The sequence below is a fragment of the Moschus berezovskii genome, chromosome 11 (genome assembly GCF_049115385.1).
Source record: "Moschus berezovskii isolate FMDL1 chromosome 11, NW_MosBer_1.0, whole genome shotgun sequence".
Taxonomy (NCBI): Eukaryota; Metazoa; Chordata; class Mammalia; order Artiodactyla; family Moschidae; genus Moschus; species Moschus berezovskii.
The window spans coordinates 1,883,944-1,906,150 of NC_142470.1; the positions used below are offsets into that span (position 1 = coordinate 1,883,944).

A 22,207-nucleotide genomic window follows, 5' to 3' on the forward strand; every position below is an offset into this window, starting at 1 on the left:
AGGCCACCTGTGCAGACCCCCAGCGGGACTCCACGGGGGTCTGGTAGTGTGCCCCTGGGAGCTCTGTATGTGGTGGGAGGCCCTTCCTTCCCCGGGCGGCCCTGACTCTAGGGACCAAGGCTCTGAGGCTGCAGCGATCTTGTCCCGAGTCCCAGGCTGTTAGGGTTGGGAGTGTCCGCAGAGCCCCTGGAATTTTGGAGAAGGGGGCCTCGTACCCTCTCCTGTGGAACCAGGGCCACGTCAGCTCCTGCCGTGTTCTGGGACCCCTGGAGCCCCCATCCGGAGGGTCACCAGAGCAGCCCCAAGCAGGAGGGTCGGGGGGGTCCTCTTCACTCCCCCTCCAGCGCCCACGTAGCTGGGAGCAGCGGAGACACCGTGAGGGTCCCAGACGTTGGCCCCAAGCTGCAAGGTTGACTGAAAAGTGTGGGGGCCTGAGCTTGCTTGGGGGGGGCCTGAGGCCCGGGACACCCCCACAGCCTGGGACACCCTCCTGCCGTCGAGGCTGGAGGCCCAGAAACACCAGGATGTCTCTCCATCCCGGGGCCAGCCGCCCTCCACTCTCAGCAGGGGTGAGACACACTGAACTGTTCCAAAGGGGCCCAGGTCAGTGTCACATGGGCAGTCCTGTGTCCAGAGGCCCCTGGACGTCTTCAGACACGGGACACTGTGCACGGGGCTCCCTTTGACCTTGACCTCTCTCCCATCCATGGTCTCACATTGCCCTCCTCCTGCTCCCCTCCCGTCCCCCCAGGTCAGGCCACGGAGCTGAGGCCAGACAGCCCGGGACGTCCAGAGCAGCTGACCCCAGCCCCTGCCCCCGCTGCTCCTGCATTTCTGCAAAGACCCCCGTGGGCCATCTGCTGTCCTGGCTCACAGGCTGGGAGCTTGCTTGGACCAACTTCATGTGGTGTGTGTCCCAGAACCAGGGCGAACTTCATTTTTTCCCACTGACGTCACCCGGCACGGCTTGAATCCGAAGTGACTTCGAAACCCTCAGAGACATAACTGCAGTTGTCTTTGCAAAGTGGAATCAGATGGTTTTTCCAAACCTCCCCGGCCCCTGCCTCCTCCCCGACTCCCTCTCACCCTCTCTCTCTTTTATTATGTTCCTTGGACCGCGGCCAGATGTTTCCTGCAACAGCAGCCCTCCAAAACGTTACAGAAAGAGCGCGCACGCGGCTTCCTGCCGCTCGGGTGGAAGTGGCGACGTGGCAGGCCAGGGGCGGTGGCCAGGCTGCAGGCCGGGGGAGGTGTCGGTCTGCAGCCAGGCCCCGGGTCCCAACACACGGCCAGGGGCCCACAGGGCACCGGGGGCAGCCCCCATCCCCGGATGCGGGGTCTGGGCCCGGGCGGGGGCCAAGTGCAGACCACGGCCTGGGAAAAACCAGGGCGTTAAGACCAGGCTCCGGGCACAGGCTGACCCTGGGGCGCTCCCAGCTCCATGTCTCCATGGCGCACGGGACCCTTCACACCCAGCAGCCTCTCCCAGGGCTGGCATCAGGGCCGGCCGCACCTGGACCAGCTCACCTGAACTCAGGCACACAGGCCCATGGGGGTGGGCAGCGGGGCTCACAGGATGGCAAGCGTCTATCCCGGATGAAGGCAGAGGCTGAAAAGTACAGGAGAAGCGGCCTGGATGGACCCAGCGTCGGTGCCCGAGGCATGTCTGGGGGAACTGGCACACAGGGGCCCCCAGAGGGAAGGTCGGGCCTCCCGGATCTCCTGGACGCCACCAGAGCCTTAGCACAGGCAGCTCAGAGCTTCCCCTGAGCTGGGGGGGGCACCCAGAGGTGCTGCAGCCCTGCCCAGCCCCCGCCCCAGGCAGAACCTGCAAGTGTGCATGTGTGCCCACGCGCGCACACAACACACACACACACACACACACACGGAGCCCCATCTTCCTAGCAGCCCCTCCCTTGTCCTAGGTGTCTCCAGGTTCAGAATGGGGGGGGGCGGGGCCAAGGCTGTGCCCCCACCCCGGTCAGCAGGAGCCCCACTCAGGGAGGATCCCCTGCCACCAGAAACAGTTCGGTTCTCCCCAGGGAACATAGGATGCCACGTGGACGCCCGGGGGCAGAGCTGAGGACAGAAGAGGGGAGTCAAGGTCAAAGGGAGCACCCTCGAAGCACCCCCGAGTCTGCCGCCGCCCTACAGGGGCCTCTGGAAACAGACGCCCCAGAGTCTGCCGCCGCCCTACAGGGGCCTCTGGAAACAGGCGCCCCAGAGTCTGCCACCGCCCTACAGGGGCCTCTGGAAACAGATGGGACAGGGGCCCCCACCTGCTTCAGGGCCAGTCAACAGGGCAGCTGATGCCGACCCCCGGGGCTCCAGACCACCCTAGGCTCCCAGGATCCGCTGGAGGGACTCACAGAACTCAGCCAGGCCGCCATGCTCATGGTTAAGGTTTATTAGCCCAAAAGGACAGATAAAAACCAGCCCAGCGAGGGTCCGCGTGGGGCAGGTGCCAGGGACACCAGGCACCACCCTCTCCCGAGGGGCGTGTGATGTCATGGGAGGGGTGCCAGCCAGGGAAGCCCCCTGAGCCTTGGTGCCCCGGATCTCCTTGGAGGTGGGTCAGGAAGACAAGCCTGGCCGCCCACGTGAGTGACTTTAGTTTCCAGCCGCTGCAGAGGTCCGGTTGACACCGGGGACCCTGAGGCTCCCCATAAACCGCGTCATTTCACAGACTCCCTGGTGTGGCCTGGAGCAGGTAGATGAAGATGCTTTTATCAGCAGGACATCCCACGTGTCCAGAGGTCCCGCCTGGGAGCTGAGCCAGGGCATGACCTTCCTTGGGTGTGCAGGGTGTGGGTACTCCAAGTCTGCTGAGTTAACTCTTTACTGCGCAGTGACTGTGACCCACCACGTTCCACCCTGGGAGGCAGTGTGCCCAAACGAGCCCAAGCTGAGGAGGCGGAAAGGAAGAAAACTGCCGGACACACGGCAGGTGTGACGGCAAGGCTGCGCGGCTGAAACCTCCATCTCTCGGGTGACAGTGAACCAGTGAAGTCACGTACTCGTGTCTGACTCTTTGTGACCCCATGGACTGTAGCCTACCAGTTTCCTCCATACAGGGAATTTTCCAGGCAAGAGCACTGGAGTGGGTTGCCATTTCCTTCTCTGGGGGATCTTCCTGACCCAGGGATCGAACCCAGGCCTCCCGCATTGCCAGCAGACGCTTTACCGTCTGAGCCGCTCAGGTTACAGGACAGAGGCAAACCCAGGTTCCCACGCAGCCCACCTCTCAGCGGAGGACCCAGGCCCACATCTCAGGGACCACATAAGAGGCCACGGTTGATCACCCATGGGTTCTTCCCTCAACTTCCTGTGCCACGAGTACCCTTCACAGTGGTCCCTGCCCCAACCCCCCATGATGCCCTAGGAGAGCGACAGGGACCGCTTCAGTCCCGGAACGTGCAGTGAGCATCTGTAAGGGAGAAGGGTGATGCTCAAATGCCCCAGAACAAAGCCCAGAAGCTCAATTCCAGACAACACAGGAGGGAGGCTTCAGGAAACGGGGGCCTTCTTGTTGCCCCCACCAAGCGGAACAACAGATCATCACCCCAGTAGAACCCCTCTCCCTACAGGAAGGAGAGCAGAGGGAATGTGGCTCTGTTCCCACAGAGCTGTCCCAGCCCTCAGCTGCCCCACACCGGTCACCTCTCCAGAGATACCCCCATGAAGGCTCAATCTTTTGACTCTTTGCAGACACATTTGGAAGATTCACTTCTAAAGGTTTTCATGAACACAGCGGCTCTCCAGGCTGCTCCCTGGGAATAGCCACGGGAGAGGCAGCGTCAGAGCAGTCCTACGAAACAGCCTCACCTGGGATCCCAACAGCAGCGAGAGAGATTTCAGTTAGACCCAAGGAAGACTGCCCGAGTGGGACCCAGGGATGACAGCTCGTTACAAACAGGTTTCAGGAACCCCCACCTGTACCTCCTTCTCTGTGTGAAGCCACAGGCACGTGTGCCATAGCTTCATAAAGCAGAGGGAGGGCCACTGCCATCGAAGACCTAGATAGGACTTACGTCTCGCCTATTACCACCCAATAAGGAGCTCAGGATCTGAGCCACAGTCAGCTCCTGGTCTTGTTTTTGCTGATGGTATAGAGCTTCTCCATCTTCGGCTGCGAAGAATATAATCAATCTGATTTCGGTGTTGACCATCTGGTGATGTCCATGTGTAGAGTCTTCTCTTGTGTTGCTGGAAGAGGGTGTCTGCTACGACTAGTGCGTTCTCTTGGCAAAACTCTATTAGCCTTTGCCCTGCTTCATTCCTTGACTATGCCAAAGCCTTTGACTGTGTGGATCACAACAAACTGGACAATTCTTAAAAAGATGGGAATACCAGACCACCTGACCTGCCTCTTGAGAAACCTGCATTCAGGACAAGAAGCAACAGTTAGAACTGGACATGGAACAACAGACTGGTTCCAAATAGGAAAAGGAGTACGTCAAGGCTGTATATTGTCACCCTGCTTATTTAACTTCTATGCAGAGTACATCATGAATTATGCTGGGCTGGAAGACGCACAAGCTTGAATCAAGATTGCCGGGAGAAATATCAATAATCTCAGATATGCAGATGACACCACCCTTATGGCAGAAAGTGAAGAGGAACTCAAAGGCCTCTTGATGAAAGTGAAAGAGGAGAGTGAAAAGGTTGGCTTAAAGCTCAACATTCAGAAAACTAAGATCATGGCATCTGGTCCCATCACTTCATGGCAAATAGATGGGGAAACAGTGGAAACAGCATCAGACTTTATTTTGGGGGAGCTCCAAAATCACTGCAGATGCTGACTGCAGCCGTGAAATTAAAAGATGCTTACTCCTTGGAAGGAAAGTTATGACCAACCTAGATATAGTATTAAAAAGCAGAGACATCACTTTGCCAGCAAAGGTCCGTCTAGTCAAGGCTATGGTTTTTCCAGTGGTCATGGATGGATGTGAGAGTTGGACTGTGAAGAAAGCTGAGCGCCGAAGAATTGATGCTTTTGAACTGTGCTGCTGGAGAAGACTCTTGAGAGCCCCTTGGACTGCAAGGAGATCCAACCAGCCCATTCTAAGGGACATCGATCCTGGGTGTTCATTGGAAGGACTGATGCTAAAGCTGAAACTCCAATACTTTGGCCACCTCATGCGAAGAGTTGACTCACTGGAAAAGAGTCTGATGCTGGGAGGGATTGGGGGCGGGAGGAGAAGGGGACGACAGAGAATGAGATGGCTGGATGGCATCACCGACTCTATGGACATGAGTTTGAGTGAAGTCCGGGAGTTGGTGATGGACAGGGAGGCCTGGCGTGCTGTGATTCATGGGGTCGCGGAGAGTCGGACATGACTGAGCGACTGAACTGAACTGAAGTAATTACCCACCCAGGCTTCCCAGGTGACGCAGTAGTGAAGAACCTGCCTGTCAATGCAGGAGACACGGGTTCGATCCCTGGGAGGGGAAGATCCCTTGGGGGAGGAAATGGCTACCCACTCCAGTCTTCTTGCCTGGAAAATTCCATGGACTGAGGAGCCTGGTGGGCTACAGTCCATGGGGTTGGAAAGGGTCAGACGCAACTGAGCACACAAGCCTCTTAGTAGCTGAACCTCTAGACTTCAGGGTTTGTTACTAGAATATGGAAACATATTAGCACTGGCCCAGGGGCAGAAAGAAGCGGGTTTTGTTAAAAGCATGTTTATTTATTTGGGTCTCAGTTGCACTGTGAGGGTCTTAGGGTCTTAGTTCCCTAAGGAGGGAATGAACCTGGCGCCCTGCACTGGGAACATGGCTTTAACCACTGGACCACCAGGAAAGTCCTGAAATAATAGGATTTAAATCAGTGGTTCCTTCAGGAGAACCTGGTGGGAAGTCACTGAAAGTCCGTGATTCCTTCACACCCTATCTTGGGGACCAGGAACGAAATTAGAAGATTGTCTTTCCCCTACTTTGTACCCGAAGAACTCCTCTTTACCCTTCCATGCCCAGCCCAATGCCTCCTCCCCCTGGGAGCCCTCCAAGCCCTTCCCCATTGGCTGTTCCTCCCTCTGCATTCCCATAGTCCTGTGACCCCCTCCTGGCACAGATCAGCCCACACTGGCTGCCTGCATGCAGCCCCAAGAGCATGTTCCAGGCTTCCACTCTCCAGTATGCCAGCCCTGGCCGCTTGTGGCTTTTTAGAGCTTGAAGTCTGACTTAACACAAGTGGGGACGTGCTGAAAGTGTAAAATGCTTGCCAGATCTCACCCTTGGTGGTAAATGAGTGTAAGATAGCTCACTAATAACTTTTAGATGGCTCACATGTTGAAATGATAACGGGTTGACACATTAGGTTAAATATATTAATCAAATTCACATAGTTTTTAATGTGGCTACCAGAAAAGTTCCAGCCTATGTTACATTCTACGGGGCAGACACTGCCCTCCCCGAGCCAGCCCAGGGCGGTGACTGCTGAGCAAAGGAACAGATGGATGGGTACTCAGGGCTGGCCGTCATTGCCTCTGCCCTGGAGTCTCAGACTCGTCCAGCATGACCCATGGCCATCCTGCCGAAACACAGACTCCCCTCTCTGGAGTCTGCACCCAGCCCTGTGTCACGTGATCAGCCCCACTGGGCGCCTGGCCCTGTGCTGAGGTCCCAGGGGATTCCAGGCAGAAGAAGGGGGAGCTCCACGGAGCAAGGCCCATCTGAGGTATATAAGCTCGCCCTCCGCCATTCTCGCAGGCAGCCCGGCGGGCGGTGCAGGCCCAGGGAAGTCTGGGTGCCCGCCTCCCGCTCGGGGTGAGCATCAGCCAGGCCAAGCTGGGCAAGAAAGCGGGAGACCGGGCTGTCCTTCCCCGACTTCTCACCAAGGTCTGCCCTGACTGAGCCGTCCAGACAGGTTCCCCACCCGCCCCTCACCGTGACTCCTCAGAGCCAGCTGAGACCGATGGCCCGGCCCCTACCCTGCCTGGTGCAGGTGCTTGACCGCTTCGGCTCCTGCGTATCGGTGGCCTCCGTTCTCCCCTGACTCACCGTGAACTTGGAAGGTGCCCACCTGAGCCTTTCTACAGGCCTCGGGGACAAGCCTTGGGTGTCACGTTGGGGTCCAGGGTGGTCAAAATTCATCATCATTTCCCACTGCATAGTCTGGCCACAGAGGGGGCTCCCACTGGACAAGGTCCAGAAGCAGCTGGGGTCCCAAACACCCGAGGTCTTCTGCTGTGGTCCCTGCACTCTGCACCCCTACTCCTCGGCAGCGGGTGGCCCCTCCCCAGCCACTCCCCTCCACGGGGTGTGAGGGGATGGCTGCCTTTGCACCCGGCTCTGAAAGTTCCCTCTCCCTTTGCAGAACAGGAGGTGGGGAAGACAAGCATTTGGGGGGAAGGAGGGCCCGTCGGCCAAGAGGAAATCAGAGACACTGTTATAGGGCCCCAGCTGCATCCAGCACAGCGTCCATTCGGGCAGCACAGGGCCAGGGAGCAGAGGGGCAGCCCCTGTCTATCACAGACCAGCACTCGGCCGGATGGGTGCCGGAAGAGGGAGGGCTGGAGACGGTTGCCAGGGAGATGGCAGGGCTTAGCCAATCAGCCCTGGCCAACAGGCTTGGCGGTGAAGGGCGCTCGGTGGGGCAATGCTGCGCTCTGGTGGTGGACGGGGGAGCTGATGGCCTGGCCCCGTCTCTGCCATCAAGCTCCCTGGAGGCACCCAGTGGTTTCCCCTTCATTCCAGGTACATGAAAGGCACCCAGGCAGGCAAGCACTTCTCTGGTCAGGGGGTCGAACGCCTCCAGTGCTGGCGAGTTTCACAACCACCCTGCACTTCAAGGAGGTTACCTTTTGTTGGAGTCAGCCTCACTTGCTGCCCCACAAGCCAAGGAAAGCTATTGGCAGGTAATAGATCATAAAATGTATCTTTCCTTGATTCTGACTTAATTCAAAGTTACAATTCACAAAGTTCTGTGCACAAAGAAAGGCTTTATTGAACTTGATCAGTCAGTAAGTCATTTTGGTTTGATAAATGGTCAAGTTGCAGAATCGAGGAATTTTCCAAAATCGCTGCTGTGACTGCAGCCATGAAATTAAAAGATGCTTGCCCCTTGGAAAGAAAGCTATGACAAACCTAGACAGCATATTAAAAAGCAGAGACATCATTTTGCCAACAAAGATCCACATAGTCAAAGCTGTGGTTTTTCCAATAGTCATGTACGGATGAGAAAGTTGGACTGTAAAGAAAGCTGAGCACTGAAGAATTGATGTGGTGCTGGAGAAGACTCGAGGGAGTCCCTTGGACTGCAGAGATCCAACCAGTCCATCCTAAAGGAAATCAGTCCTGGGTGTTCAATGGAAGGACTGATGCTGAAGCTAAGACTCCAGTACTTTGGCCACCTGATGCAAAGAGCCGACTCACTGGAAAAGACCCTGATGCTGGGAAAGATTGAGGGCAGGAGGAGAAGGGGGTGGCAGAGGACGAGATGGCTGGATGGCATCACCGACTCGACGGACATGAGTCTGAGTGGACACCGGGAGTTGGTGATGGACGGGGAGGCCTGGCATGCTGCGGTCCATGGGGTCGCAGAGTGGACACAGCTTCGCGACCGAACAACCACCTGGGATAATTAAAGAGCGCCACCCACTGTTGACCCAGGGAATTGCAACCCAGCTTTACAAGCTGTTGTAACTCTTCAGAGGGGCCGGGGGTTTGACCAGAGGAGTAGGAGAGGGTGTCCAGGAACTGGTGGGATTTCTCGAGCCCCAAGGGGTCCTGGTGGTCCAACAGAAAGAAACCAAAGTCGGAGGGGGAGCAGGTGAAGCCAGCCAGCCCCACTCACACACACACTTCACTGACGCACTTACACAGAGGCGGTGCTATCAGGCCGATGAATGCACGGGCTCCAGGCTCCTGAAGCCGTGGCAGAGCCAACCCTCGGGCCCCTGAATCCTCAACACACGCCCCAGGCAGCGTCCACCATCAACACTCTATTTGCTCTGAACTCATTTTCAGTTTTGTCTTGGCTTTTTTTAATATAAATTTCTTTTTCTTTAATCAAAGTGTCACTTATTTCTTGTACCCAGAGGTCACTGAGTTTGTGCTCACTGGCAAATTCCTAGACCTTTTCCTTCAACCTGTCCTACCCAAGGCCCTCTAAGACCTCAGGATCTTCCAGAAACCCCGATATCTGGACTTCTACACCCTGGATGGCCACCTGCAGCGCAGGAGGGCCGTCTTCCATGCCCTCTGGGACATTCTGCTCCGGGGGCGGGCGTGAGGGGAGCTGATGTGTGACTCCAGAGCCCACACTTGTATTCCCAGGGGTGGGGGTGGGGGGAAAATAAGGCCCCAGACGGAGTTCCCGGGCTACACCAGCAGCAGTGTGCCAGTCTCCTGGCCCCCAGCCCCACGCTGAGGCTCTGATAGGAGCTCTGAAGACCCCACGACAGGTTCCATGAGGATGCCCCAAGCTCCCCTCTCACACCCAGCCCCATCCAGCCCCAGACGTATCAGGAAACCTCGCCTTTCTATTGGGAAAGTCCCTGGTCCTGAGACCCCCAGCCCGGGTCCTGCTGACCTAGAACTAGGCGGGGAGGGGTGGGGGTGATCTACTGGAAACCTGGAGCTCAGCTGACAAGGGGTTAAACACATGGTGGGGCCTGGGGGTGCCAAGCTGAGCCCCCTGCCATCCCTCGTGTGTCCACAAGCACCAGGCCACCAGCCTCCCGGCTAGCACTGGCGATGAGATGAGACTGGTCTCCGCCGCAGCCCACCCCTCACCCAAGGTACCCAGGCTGCTCCTCTGTCAGCTGGCTTTGGGGCCTTTCTAATCAAAATACAAAAGCTGAGCTACCGGATGAAAACCTGCCCACTGAGGCTCTGTAACTGGGGTCGGGGTCAGGCCCATGCCCGGGGGGCTCTCATTCCTGGGGAAGGGGCTCAGGCACTACAACAGGGGCCCCAGAGAGAGACCTCGGTCTGGCGGGCGGGGGAGGTGGGAGAGAGTCAGCCTGCAGGCCAGCCCTGCAGCCCCATCCCCGGTCCACAGCGCCCCCGTCGCGCTCTCCTCCCCTCTGTCTCCCTCCCTCCCTCCCTCTCTCCTGGAAATGGGATATTAAAGACAGGCTGCATACGGAATCTCTTTAGAAAAGAACATCCTTATTCACCACAGCTGGGCCATCTCACAAGAGGCCTTCAGTAAACACGCTGGTTTCCGAAAGTCAGTGTTCAGGCCACAGCTTGTGACATTTTTAGTTTTACATATCCATGCTGCTTTCATTTTCTCCATAAACTCTTTTATTTTAGAATCATATTAGATTTACCAGGTTTGCAGGCAGCACAGGGAGTTCCCACAGACCCCTCACCCAGCTCCTCCCGATGCGAACGTCTCACATTCATCTGGTACGTGTGTCGTGACTCAGGAACTAGTATCAAACGTCATTATTAAAGGCAACAGCTCAGAGGTACAGCAGGTTCGGTTCCAGGCCACTGCAGAACCTACCACAGGAAAGCCAGTCACAGGACAGTTTTGGTTCCCAGGGCGATAACGGTTATGTTTATACTGCACTGCAGTCTATCGGGGCTTCCCTGGTGGCTACAATAGCGTTATGCCTAAGGAAACGATGTACAAATCTCAATTTAAAATATCTCAGTGCTAAAACACGCTAACTGCATCCAAGCCGTCTCTCTTTGCTGGATGCTGACAGCTGCTGAGTGGTCAGGGCGGTGGCTATGACAGTATCTTAAAAGAAGGTGACAATGACACTGGTCACGTCTGCCGACTCTGGCTTTCATGAACGATTACTCTGGAGCATACAGTGCTGTTCGAGAGCATTTTACCCACAGTGGAATTTCTTCCACAATCGGAGTCAGCCTTCCCATAGCCTGCCACTGCTTCGTGAAATAAGCGTGTGTAATATTCTTAATCTTTTGCTGTCATTTCAACAATCCTCACCCCTTCTTCACCAGGAGTAGGGTCCATGTCAAGAAATCACTTTTGATGGCCCAGAAGCCCATGAAGAGATGTGCGATATCACTAGTTGTCAGAGAAATAAAAGAGCGGGGGGACCCCAGGATCTCAGATGGTGCTTGAGCCCTGGCTTCAGCTTCAGGCCCCCAGCTGCGTTGGCCCCCAGCAAGAGAGTCAGCCTGCCCTTTGAAGCTTTGCAGCTATGAAGGCACTGACTTCTCCTCTCTGGCTACGAAAGGCCTGGATGGCACCTTCTTCCAGCGGAGGCTGTTTCCTCCACACTGAGCATCTGCTGTCTAGTGTAGCCTCCCCCAGGACTGATCCGAGTTGGGTCTTCCCGACGACTGGCTGCAGCTCCTCCGTCAGCACTTGCTGCTCCACCTGCACTTGCACTTGCCCTTCTCTCCCGAAGCCTCACGAGCCAACCCTGCCAGGTTCAGAGTTTTCTTCGGCAGCCTCCTCACCACGCTCAGCCTTCCCAGAACTGAAGAGATTAGGGTCCTCCTCTGGATGAGGCTGTGGGTTAAGGGAGTGCTGGGCTGGTTTGATCTTCTATCCAGACCACCCGAACTTTCTCCGTGCCAGCAGGAAGGCTGTCTTTCTTTCTTATCGTTCGTGTGATCCCTGGAGCAGCACTTTTGGTTTCCTTCAAGAGCTCTCTTTGCCTTCACACCTTGGTTAACTGTTTGGCGCAAGAGGCCTAGCTCGAGGCCTGGCTCGGCTTCTGACACGCCTTCCTCACTGAGCTCCATCATGTCTAGCTTTGATTTAAAGTGAGAGACGGGCAGCTCTTCCTTTCCCTTGAACACTTGGAGGTCATGGTAGGTTCTTAATTGACCAAATGTCACTATTATTGTGTCTCAGGGAAAAGGGAGGCCGGGTGGGAGGGAGAGAGACGGGGGAGCGGCCAGCTGGTGGAGCTGTCAGAACATGTGGGTGCAGCTCACGGCTTCTCAGATAATGACAACGGTGACACCGAAGGCCACAGGCCACCATAACGGATCTAACAATAATGAAAGTGTTTGAAACACTGGGAAAATTCCCCAAACGCAACACAGAGACATAAAATGAGCAAACGCTGTTGGGGAAGAAGCACCAAGCGATGTGCTGGACTCAGGGTCGCCACTGCCCTTCAGTCTGAGAGAAGCAGAGCTTCTGCGCCAAAGGGAAGCACAATAAGACGGGCTCTGCCTGAGCTTGTGTCCATGATGTGAAAGTGTCAGTCACTCAGGCGTGCCCGACTCGCTGCGGCCCCAGGGACTAGCCTGCCAGGCTCCTGTCCATGGGCTTCTGGCAAGAACACTGGAGTGGGCTGCCATTTCCTCCTCCAGGGGATCTTCCCGATGCAGGGATCGAACCCAGGTTTCCCGCATGGCAGGCAAAGCCTCCACCACCTGAGCCACCGGGAGAGCCTGGTTTATTCCACTATCTTGCGTTTCCCCCGACGTCCCACCCGACCTTGAGTTGTCACGTCTCCTTGGGCTCCTCTGGGCCGCAGTTTCTCAGACTTTCTGTACTGTGATGATCTTGACAGTTTTGAGGATTGCTCAGGGGTTCTGTGGAAGGTCCTCCAGCTGGGATTTCTCTGGTGGTTTTCCCATGGCGGGCCTTGATGGGGGGGTTGGGAGGAAGACCCTGAGGGAGGCACCCTGTTCATGCCACTGTGCCAGGGCTGCAGGCTGGCACCAGGACTCCTCACCGCTGGTGTTGGCATTGATCCCTGGCCGAGATGGGGTTTGCCGGGTTCCGCACCCCTCCCCTGGAACGTTCCTCTTTGTCTCCTCCCCCAGCAGCCTGCTTTCCAAGGAGGTCAGTGGGCACAGCTCGCACTCCACGATGAGGGATCGGGTTCCAGCTCGCGGAGGGGGAGCATGCACATAAATCCTCTGGAATTCTTATGCAGGAAGAGTCGTCCCTTATCCACCACGGGTTTATTTATTCAGTTGTGTATTTATACGAGAACAGGCTCACGGATATTCATGTTGTCCTTTGAGTCATAACCCAATCCGACTTTATTTGTTCTGTCTCAGCCCCGGGTGTCCCAGCCTCGTCTGCGGGGACCGTGCTGGTCACATCCTGTGTCCCCTGACGACCCACCGTCGTGCTCCTGTGGCTCCTGCACCCCTTCACTTTCACTCTCCAGCACAAGATGCTCCTGGCTCATTCCAGCCGCTTCCTCCCCAGCCCTGGCACGGCCTCCCGCAGAACCTCTGGTCCTTGCCCTGGGGAACGGTGTTAAAAACCAAGATCTGGGTGCCGGGGCGCTCAGGGAGCAATCTGCCACTCGCAGTGTCTCTCGGCTGACAGAGCAAGGGAACTGTGTGTGTGCCACACCGGGCTGTTACACGTAATCACAGGTGTGTCGGCATGCAACCGCCTGTACGAAGCTAAACCCGCATGCAATGCTGGGTCTCCAGCTCTCATCCACCACCAGTGGGGCATTTGAGCACCTCCCCTGTCTGTCCGTCCCTCTCATCCCAGCAGTGACATGCCAGGGCCCCCAACACAGCTGCATGGTCCAGTTTCAGTAAAGACAAGAAAGCAGCGCCAGAGATCGGAGCTGCCAGCCTGAAGCCCCAGGAACAGCTTCATCGCCTCGAGAACAGGATCCCACAGCGACACCCGTCACGGCTAAGTTTACAGCCCCCAAAGCTGCTAGCTCAGCCGCTGCTGCCTCCACTCCTTCAGGAAGGTTGCCCTGTCAGTCTGCACGCCGTCCTGGGATTCTCCCGACCTCCCGAGTAACTCTCTTTGCATACAGTAAGGCTCACTGTGCAGAAAAGTAGTGTCAGGCACCCGCCAGAAGAGTTTCACTGCCCTAAAAGTCCTGCATCTCCCCTACTCACACACCCCTAGAGCCACTGATCTGTTCACCACCTCCAGAGTGATGCCTTTCCCAGAGCGTTGCATGAACGGAATCGTGCAGTTCCTCTTTCTTAGGCTTTTTCACTCAGCAGCATGATTTACGACTCATCCGTGTCTCTTCGTGGTTGGCATCTCACTTCTTTCCTTGCTAAGACTGTCCCTCTGTCTGCAGGAACCTGGGCTGCTCATCCACTCAGCTACTGAACACGTCTCGGCTGCTTCCCACTGTCAGCAATTACGAGTAAAGCTGCCACAAAGGTCTGTGTGCCAGGCTGGGGGCGGACATGTTTTCAAATCGGTTGTAACAACACCTACGGCTGCGGTCACCAGATGATGCTGAACTTTGTAAGAAACTGCTTCCCAGAGCAGGCAACCTCCGCTCTCAGGGTGCGAGGGAGGCCCCCCCATCACGAGAGCCCTGCCACGGCAGCCTCTCCCCATTCTGCGCTCTCCAAGGGCCTTGGCGGCTAAGAGAAAAGCGTGGGCCCCTCACCCAGCCCAGCCCCTACCCAGCCTCCTGAGGGCTTGGCAGCAGACGGAAGGGAAGTCCACAGGCACCTCCGCCAGTCCCCACCAGCCGCTGGGGCCCCACCTGTCCAACCGGGCAGCCTGGAATCCAGGCAGGCAGCCAGGCGGGCTCACACCTGGCCCTCCCCGGCAGGCACCTGGGCCAGCTCAGGTAGGAGCGCCGCCCGGACGCTGGGGGCCTGGGTCCCACTGCTGGAGCTGAAGGCGGGCTGCCAGCTCTTCTCCTGGCCTGTTTCCTCCCTGAACAACGAGGCTGCTTATCATCAGTGATCATGGCTCTGCTCCGTGCCTGCACGGCCCGTACTCACTGCGGCTGTCCCCTCTCTGCAGAGGGGAGGCTGAGGCCCAGGAGGGAAACGCTCTGTCCACCCACATCCGGCTGGTGGCGGACCCTGGGCCCAGCCTCCTGAGCCTCGGGCCTCCCGGATGGCCCTAGCAGCCACTGCAGCGAGAACAGGACAGAGGCCCGGCCTGGGGGGCGGCTCAGAGACCTCAGGTTCCCCAGGCAGAGCAGGCTTCCGAAGCTGGGTGGGCCCTAACCCGGGGGCAGGGCAGCCAGCAAAGCCGAGTGCGGAGATCCTGGGCCTGGATTCCCTAGACACTCCTCACCCACCTCTGTCTCAGAAGCATGAGAACCAACCGCACTCCTCTGGCGTGACTGGGTTTTTTCCAGCCTTGCTCGCTGGGTGCCGAGCGCTGGTTCCCAGGCTCAAAGTCGGAGTCTGCAGCCAGCCCCCAGGGGCCCTGGTGGGATAAACAGCCCCTCAGGGTGGAGCCTGGCCTGTAAGTGTGGTCTGTGCGTGTGTGAATGAATGTGGAACCAAGGCCCCCACACCCCGGGATTCCCGAACACCCTCCCCGACGGGCGGCTCTGACCTCCCCGGGACTTTCACCATCAAGGGCATGACAACGCTCACCCTCCCGGTTCCCTGGCCTGGAACCGGCCCACAGCCCCAGCCTCCTCCAGATGTGGCCCCAGACCAGAGGTGGAGAGCTGCAGCCCCCACGCCTGCCAGGCTGGTACCTGGGATCGGCCTCGTCCCAGGAAAACGACCCAGGAAGTGGCGACCTCAGGGATGTTTTCTGGATGACTGAAGTCTCACCCACCTCAGCACAACAGCCCTGGGAGGTGGAGGCGTCTGTCCCCGCTGGGGGGATGGGGAAACTGAGGTCCAGAGGGGACAGGGCCCGCCCTCTCCCAGTCCGGGCTGAGCGCGCAGCGGTCTCCGCTGCCCAGCGGGGTGGCCCCCCTCCACCCTGACCCCCGACCCTCTGATGTAATCGGACGGGGGAGTGGCCTGGACCGCAGACTTCCCAGACTCCTGGCGATTCCCCGGCGGGACTGGGCACCTGCAGGACGGGAAGGACCCGCGCGACCTCTGCCCTGAGCGTCCAGCAGGGGGCAGTGCTGCCTCGCCCCGGGGGCACCTGGCGCGGACGCGTCTGTCCTCCGAGCTCCTCCTCGAAACGGGGGTCGGGCGCTGGGCCAGCCCTGCTCCAGGCCCTGCCGTCCATCTGTCTCAGGACTCCTCCCCAGGGGTGCGGCCCCTCCCAGCTCCTCTGGGGTCCCCCGCATCCCCAGATGGCTTCTGAGGCTGGAGGGCAGCTGGGTGAAATGGCCAGTCCACTCCAACTCTCTTGAGTCCTCGAGCTCATCCCCCGCCCAGGGACAGGAGGGATGGGAAGTCCGCGCCCACCCAGGCTGGCGGGCGGCAGCAGCCCGCGTTTCAGCTGGGGGTCAGCCCTCAGCACAGCAGAGGAGCCCCAAGCACGGAGGCAGAGGGGACCACGTGGGTACTGGGGGCAGAGGACAAGAACTGCCCTGTGCTCCGTTTCCCGGCGCCCTCCACGCTGCGGCCCTGTCCTGCCTGAGGTCTCAGCCCCGCTGGCCGCCTCTCCTCAGCTCCCATCACTTGCCGCTGCTGCGCTCAGGCCGTGAGGACCCCCCACTGCTTCTGTCCTCTGTGTCCCCTGCTGGGTGTCAGGGCCCCTCTGGGGGCTCACCCCATCTTCCTAGGACTTCATTTCCCACACAGGCCCTTTCTCCAACCACACCGCTTGCCTGTCGACAGCAGGGCCCACTCTCCTGTCACCAGGCTCCAGCACCAGCTTGGAACCTGCCATACAGGGATGCCCGGCGCAGTCCCGTCCTCGCCTCTGAGGTTCGCCAGCCCTGCTCGCTCAGCCCGTCACCAACGGACCCTGAGGCAGATAAACTTTGTATCAAGCCCAGCACCTGTGGTCCAGGGGGACTGCCCTGGGCTGGGGTCACCATGGCAACCGGAGGCACAGGGAGGCCAGGAGCCAGGTTGCCCGGGAGTGGCCGTGGGCAGCCCAGGGTCTCCACGTGACTGGGGGCCCTCCAGGGGCATGGCGCTTGGCAAGAGGTCAGGTGTGAGCCCGGCGCCCTGGACTCCTCCTCCCGGGCCCCTGCCCACTGGTTCCTCTGCTCTGCTCGTCCAGGATCGGCGCTCTGGCCCAGGGGTGCTCCCTTGGGCCTGCATCCTGGACAACGTGCGGGGGACCCTCAGCCTGGGGAGGTCATCTCAGCCACGGCCATGCCCTGGCCTGGGAACCCACGAGGAACCATCCCGCTCTGGTCTTCCCCAGAGACTCCGACGGCCCCTCAGGCCCTGCAGCCGTCAGAGGCAGCCCTCCTCGGGGTCCACTTACACCTGTCACATGCCCCTGCAGGGCCTGCCCGTGGAGACCGTGTCCAGAGCTGGGCCAGGGCCTCTGAGGTTAGGGTCAGCGGCCAGGGAGCCCCTGGGCCTGGGCATGTGGAGGTCAGGGCCAGGGTCCCTCACTGGCGAGGCAGCCCGCCGGTTCTCCAGGCCCCCGGGGCTGACTATACGTCCTAGACCAGGAAGGGGTCCCCACGGTGGTTACATTTCAATTTTTATGACAGGAAGCCAGAATGGGCTGGTAGCAGAGATTCGTGGGGGTCTGTCTCCTCTGCCCACCCTTCCAGGAGATACAGGCTGAGCTTGGTGGGCAAGGCCATGGCTGAGTCCCGGGAGGCTGTTGCAGGCAGTGGGCTGTGAGGGCCGGGACGGCTGAGCTCTGGTGAGGCTGGGAGTGTCACGCGTGCAGGGGCACATTTGTATGTGTGTACACGTGCACGTCCCCGTCCGTACCGTACGTCCGTACAGCGAGTCCTCGGGGGTCATCGGGGGGGTCCTGGTTCTCGGGCCTCAGGACTCATCATCAGGTGCACGCCTCCCCCGGGAACCACCTCTGCCCTCGGTACAATGTGTCCTGCGCCACCGAGCAGGGCTGTGGGCCTCAGGGCTTCCATCCCCAGGACACCCCGGGCCCCCGGAGGGTGCCAGCCGGACGGAGGTGCAGGAGAGGGTTGGGGCACTGCAGGCATCTGCGGCCGGGCCCCGTCCAGCCCCCAGATGGTGTGGAGACAAGTGGGAGCAGGTGGGCGCCACTACCTGCTCATTAATGGGGCAGCTGGATGACATCACTCATCCTGGGGCCGTGCGAACCTCCCGCCCGTAAGGGCTAATGCCGACACAAGGGCCGGACCCGGCCCACGCCCAGCCCCGAAAAGGCTCAGGGCGCCCCTCTTGGACGGGGCCCAGGCACGGAGGTGGTTACCCAAGAGCCCTGAGATGCAGAGCAGAACCAGGAGGAGGAAGGGCCCAGCAGCCCCAAGTCGGTCTCGCTGCTGGGGACTGGCCGCCACCACCTTCGGAGGGCAGCTGGGGTGCCTGCTGCGGCCCTCCGGGCAGGGTGAAGGCAACAGGCCCTCCCTGTCCAGGGCAGCCGGAAGCCCCCACGCGGCCGGCTTCCAGTCCCGACAGGAAAGCCCCCTGAACAAAGGCAAGCTGAGGGGTATTTTTAAACGCTCATGTTTCGTTTGTTTCTCCTCTCACGTTTTGCTCTGAGTCTCTTTTCCACAATTCTGACACCATTGTTCGCCCGGCACCTGCGGCCGCGATGTTTTCGAGAACAGTCACGTGGGGGGAAGTAATTTCACAGTCAGTCGCGGGAAGGCCAGCTGGCCACGGGGAGCACGCAGAGCGAGGCTTGGACGTTACTCGGAAGGGAAGGAAAACCTCGAGAGTTCCAGGCCCACCTTCTCGCCCGCAGCAGTGTTGTCCGAGGCCCGCACGCCCGGCCGGCATCCCGACGTTGACTCAGAAAGCCTCCACCTCTAGAAGCAGAAACAAAACAAGTCCCCCTCCCCGCCACGTCCTCCAAGTTACACATGAGGGATAAAATTACATTTGTACAAAAATAGATTTTTTTTCTACCTTTCCCGATGCTTTAGACGTCTTCTCTTTTTCTCTGTACGTCATCCTCTGCGAGCTACAAGCCCCGGCTAAGGCATTGCTAAGGACTGGCAACGGCTAAAGCTCTTTGCTCCAAAGCATCTTAAAATAGATGCGTCTCCTTGCCTCAAGGTATTCATTCGAACCCGGATTTCACCAAAGAAGGGGTCCTTACATACTTGCTTACAACAAGCAAATTTATAGGAAAATGGGGTCGGGGGGAGTCTTGATTAGAAATAAACAGAAAACGCTGGTAACTGGTCTGTGTGTCTGTGGATGGCGAGCAGGTCTGTGCACGCGGGGTCTCTACAGCACGGGTGTGTCCACACACACCTGCGTGGGCAGGGACCGAATTCCATGGCGGAGCAACATCAGCCCGTCAGGCTCCGGCTGGACATTCCGGCTGGGCCCAACCAGTGCCTCCATGGAGCAGGGAGCGCAGCGTGGTCTCCAGCACTTGCCCCGGGGTGTCTGCCAGCCTCAACCCTCCTGGGACGCCCAGGGCGGGGGTCAGTCCTCCCCCCGGGGGGATGAGGGCCAGCGGCTGACACGGGGTCCCTCTGCACGGATGTCCCCGGGCAGGCCAGCTTCCAGGGAAACGCCCAGTGGGGGGCAAGCCAGAGGCTGGCCTGGCCGACACCTTCCGAACCTGAGGCGCAGTCGCCTTCACTCCTCGGCCGCGGGAGCCCCGCCTGGTGACCGAGCGGGAGGTGATGCTGGGGGCAGGGTGGGGGGCCGTGCCGGAAGCGTCCAGTGAGCGGGACGCGCACGGATGGCTAACCGAGCTGACGTCAGTGCTATCTTTAGAAAATTAAAGACTGTCCCACCAAAATGATAATTACCAAAAAATCACCTTAATTGAACCAGATTGGTCTACTGAAGGCCTGGTTAAAGAAAACGTCTATCTACTGAGTAACGTGCCATTTCCCCACCATCACCTTTCCAAACACAGCAAGGACATGACCATGACAGCGCCCGAGAAGACAGGGGGCTCGGCCCGGGATGCCATGGCGGGGCCGGGGGGAGGCAGGAGGCCGGGCGGCGGGGGGGGCGCTGCTGGGGGCTTCTGGCTTGGGGCAGGGCAGCCGGGGGGCCCCTGAGGCCAGCCCCCGCAGGGCCCCATGTGGGCTCCAGAGCGGTCCAGGGCAGCGGGCAGGCTGGGCGTGGACAGGGTGTATCCAGCTACAGAAGGCACTGGGTGTGGGGTGGGGGGCAGACCTACAAACCCACCACCGGGGGGGACCCCAGGGAGAGGACCCCAGGGTGCCTGTGTCACTCTGCTGACCCAACCACACCCCCAAAGGTGGCCGAGACCTCCGGGGGGCTGGGCAGGCCCCGGCTCGCCCCACCTCTGCCGCAGAGGGCTTACGCGGTGGGTGCCGGGGCAGCCAGGGACGTGTCTCCTGCGGGTGGGAATGGGGGGGCCCAGAGAAAGGAAGTGACTGTGACGTCCTCCACACGCTCAGCCTGGGCTGGACCCTGGAGGGCAAAGAACGGACATGCTCTTCCCCACAGAGGCTGAGAGGCCGGCCTGTCCCCATCCAGCCTCTGGGGCACCCCCACAACCCCCCGGGGATACAGGCTTGGGGGAGCAGCCACAACGCCTACCCCAACTCCTGCTCTGGGGCCGCTGGCAGGGGCGGCGGGACCCCACGCACCCAGTTCCGGCAGGACCCCACGCACCCAGTTCCGGCCCCCAGTCAACAAACGCCAGGTTTCGGTGTGTGAGATGGGAAAACAGACCGGAGGGAGCGCGCAACGGTGCAAAGAGGCCTTCACCCTAAGAGACCCGGCCCAGGACGCTGGGCCTGCCGGGTCCCGACCAGAGCGGGTGCGGACGGACACGCGATGACAGCCTGTCTCTGGGAGCCCCCCCACCCCAGGGGCCCGCGAGACGCCAGCCAGCCAAGCGGCCTCCCTGCCCAGAGTGCTGCAGGCCCCAACCAGCTGTCCACTCCCTGCAGCCGAGTGCCCACAGGTACCTCCAGCTCTGGACCCCGCTGGCCTCCCTCAGTGTGCGCGGCCGACCGAGGACCCTCCTCCCCTCCTGTCCCCGTGGGCCTCCTGGGTGGTCAGCAGACCTCCGGTCCACTAGAGATAGGGCACGCCCTGCAGGATTGGGGGCCAGCCTCAGCCCTCTGCACAGGCTGGAAGGTTTGGGGGTGGGCTGGACAGGACCACGTGGGACCAGAAGCTAAAACCAGGACAACGCAGAGAGCACGGATGTGGGATGGGGTGCGCAGGTGTCTCTGCAGCCTTAGGTGACCCCCAAACCCAGCACAGAGGTCAGCTCCTAATCTGACCGGCTTGGGGAGCAGGTTGAAAGTCATCTTTGGAAAAAGGGGTTGCTCACCCTTCACTCTGAGGGACCAGAGCCCCTCCTGTCCTCCCAGGAGGCAGGCGGGGGTCTTTGGCAGCCCCCGCCACCTGTCCCCTCCTCCCGATCGCAGGTGAAACTGGGAGGGCAGGGCACCAGCCAACACAGGAGGCAGAGGGATCCTTGCAAACAGAGGAGCTCGCACAGGAGATTTCCAAACCCAGCAACCACAGAACGTGACGGAGCCCAGCCGCCCTCTGACCGCTACGGCTCCGGGGGTGGCGGCGTGAACCCCGTCAGCCTGCCTGGGTTCCCCCCTACTGGGGCTCACACCAGCTCCTGCCGCTCCAGCAGCCGCCCCGGGATGCCCGCTGCCTGGTCCAGACGAGTCGTGTGGAAAAGGAGGAGGGCGGCCGGCAGCGCGGGCTCAGCAGTGGCGGGCCATGCCCCCAGGTCCGTGGCAGGCAGAGGAGGGCGGGGTGGGGCCAGCGGGCCTAAGTCATCTGGTGCGGGGCCTCCAGCATCTCCATGAGGAAGGTGTCGATGGGCGTGTCCCCGATGAGCTTGAAAAAGAAGAGGTGCTCCAGGCACTTGAGGCCGATGGAGCGCAGGGCTGGGAGGCGCAGCAGCAGCTTGGCGAACCTGTGGGTGGAGCCGCGTGAGAGCCCGCCGCCCTCCCACCCGGCCCGCGGCCTCCAGGGGCAGGCCCGTGTCTCACCGCTCCAGCCCCCGAGGCTGTCACACGGGGAGGGCCCTCTCGGGCAGAGGATGGACGCAGAGGGGGACCACGGCCCAGGAGCATTAGACCCCAAGAGGACGGCCCCAGGGCAGAGACTCAGGATGAAGGGCAGGCGGCCAGGCTGGGGCGGGCTGATCAGGGCTTCGCGGGGGAAGTTAAAAGGCGCGGCGGGCTTTCTCCAAGTGCAGCAGGGGTTGTGGCAGGATTTTACGTGGGAAGAAGGGCTCTGACAGCAGATCTGAGCACCAGCAAAGCCCCTGGCCGCCGCCCTCTCGAGATGAAGCCGCTCCTGAGCTGGGGGGCAGGTCTGAGCTCCAAGAAGCCTCCAAGGGGGCTCACAACAGCACCCACCTTGCCCAGAAAGAGCTGCAGCAGGGCAGCTGAAGTCGAACAGGGCAGGTGTGGGGAGGGGGAGGAGGCCCCTTGGGCCGCGCCTGCCCCACTGCAGGGTTTCTGGGGAGGACGCTGGACGGTGGAGGGGCAGAGGAGACTTTGGGGGGGAGGGGCGCCAGGCTCCTGCGCTCTGTGCCAAGGACAGCTGCCGTGTG

The 22,207-nt window shown here is 59.9% G+C and overlaps 1 protein-coding gene across 4 annotated transcripts in view; it reads right to left on the reverse strand.

Annotated features, from left to right (window-relative positions):
• Nucleotides 1-18,164: 18,164 nt before the first annotated feature.
• Nucleotides 18,165-22,207, reverse strand: part of RXRA (retinoid X receptor alpha) — a 91,079-nt gene continuing 87,036 nt past the window's right edge. For all 4 annotated transcript variants that reach the window (XM_055399052.2, XM_055399053.2, XM_055399051.2 and 1 more), the window contains exon 10: nt 18,165-21,562. In XM_055399052.2, the coding sequence (XP_055255027.1) occupies nt 21,415-21,562 (148 nt within the window). In that variant the 3' untranslated portion in view covers nt 18,165-21,414. The remainder of the gene's footprint in view (nt 21,563-22,207) is intronic.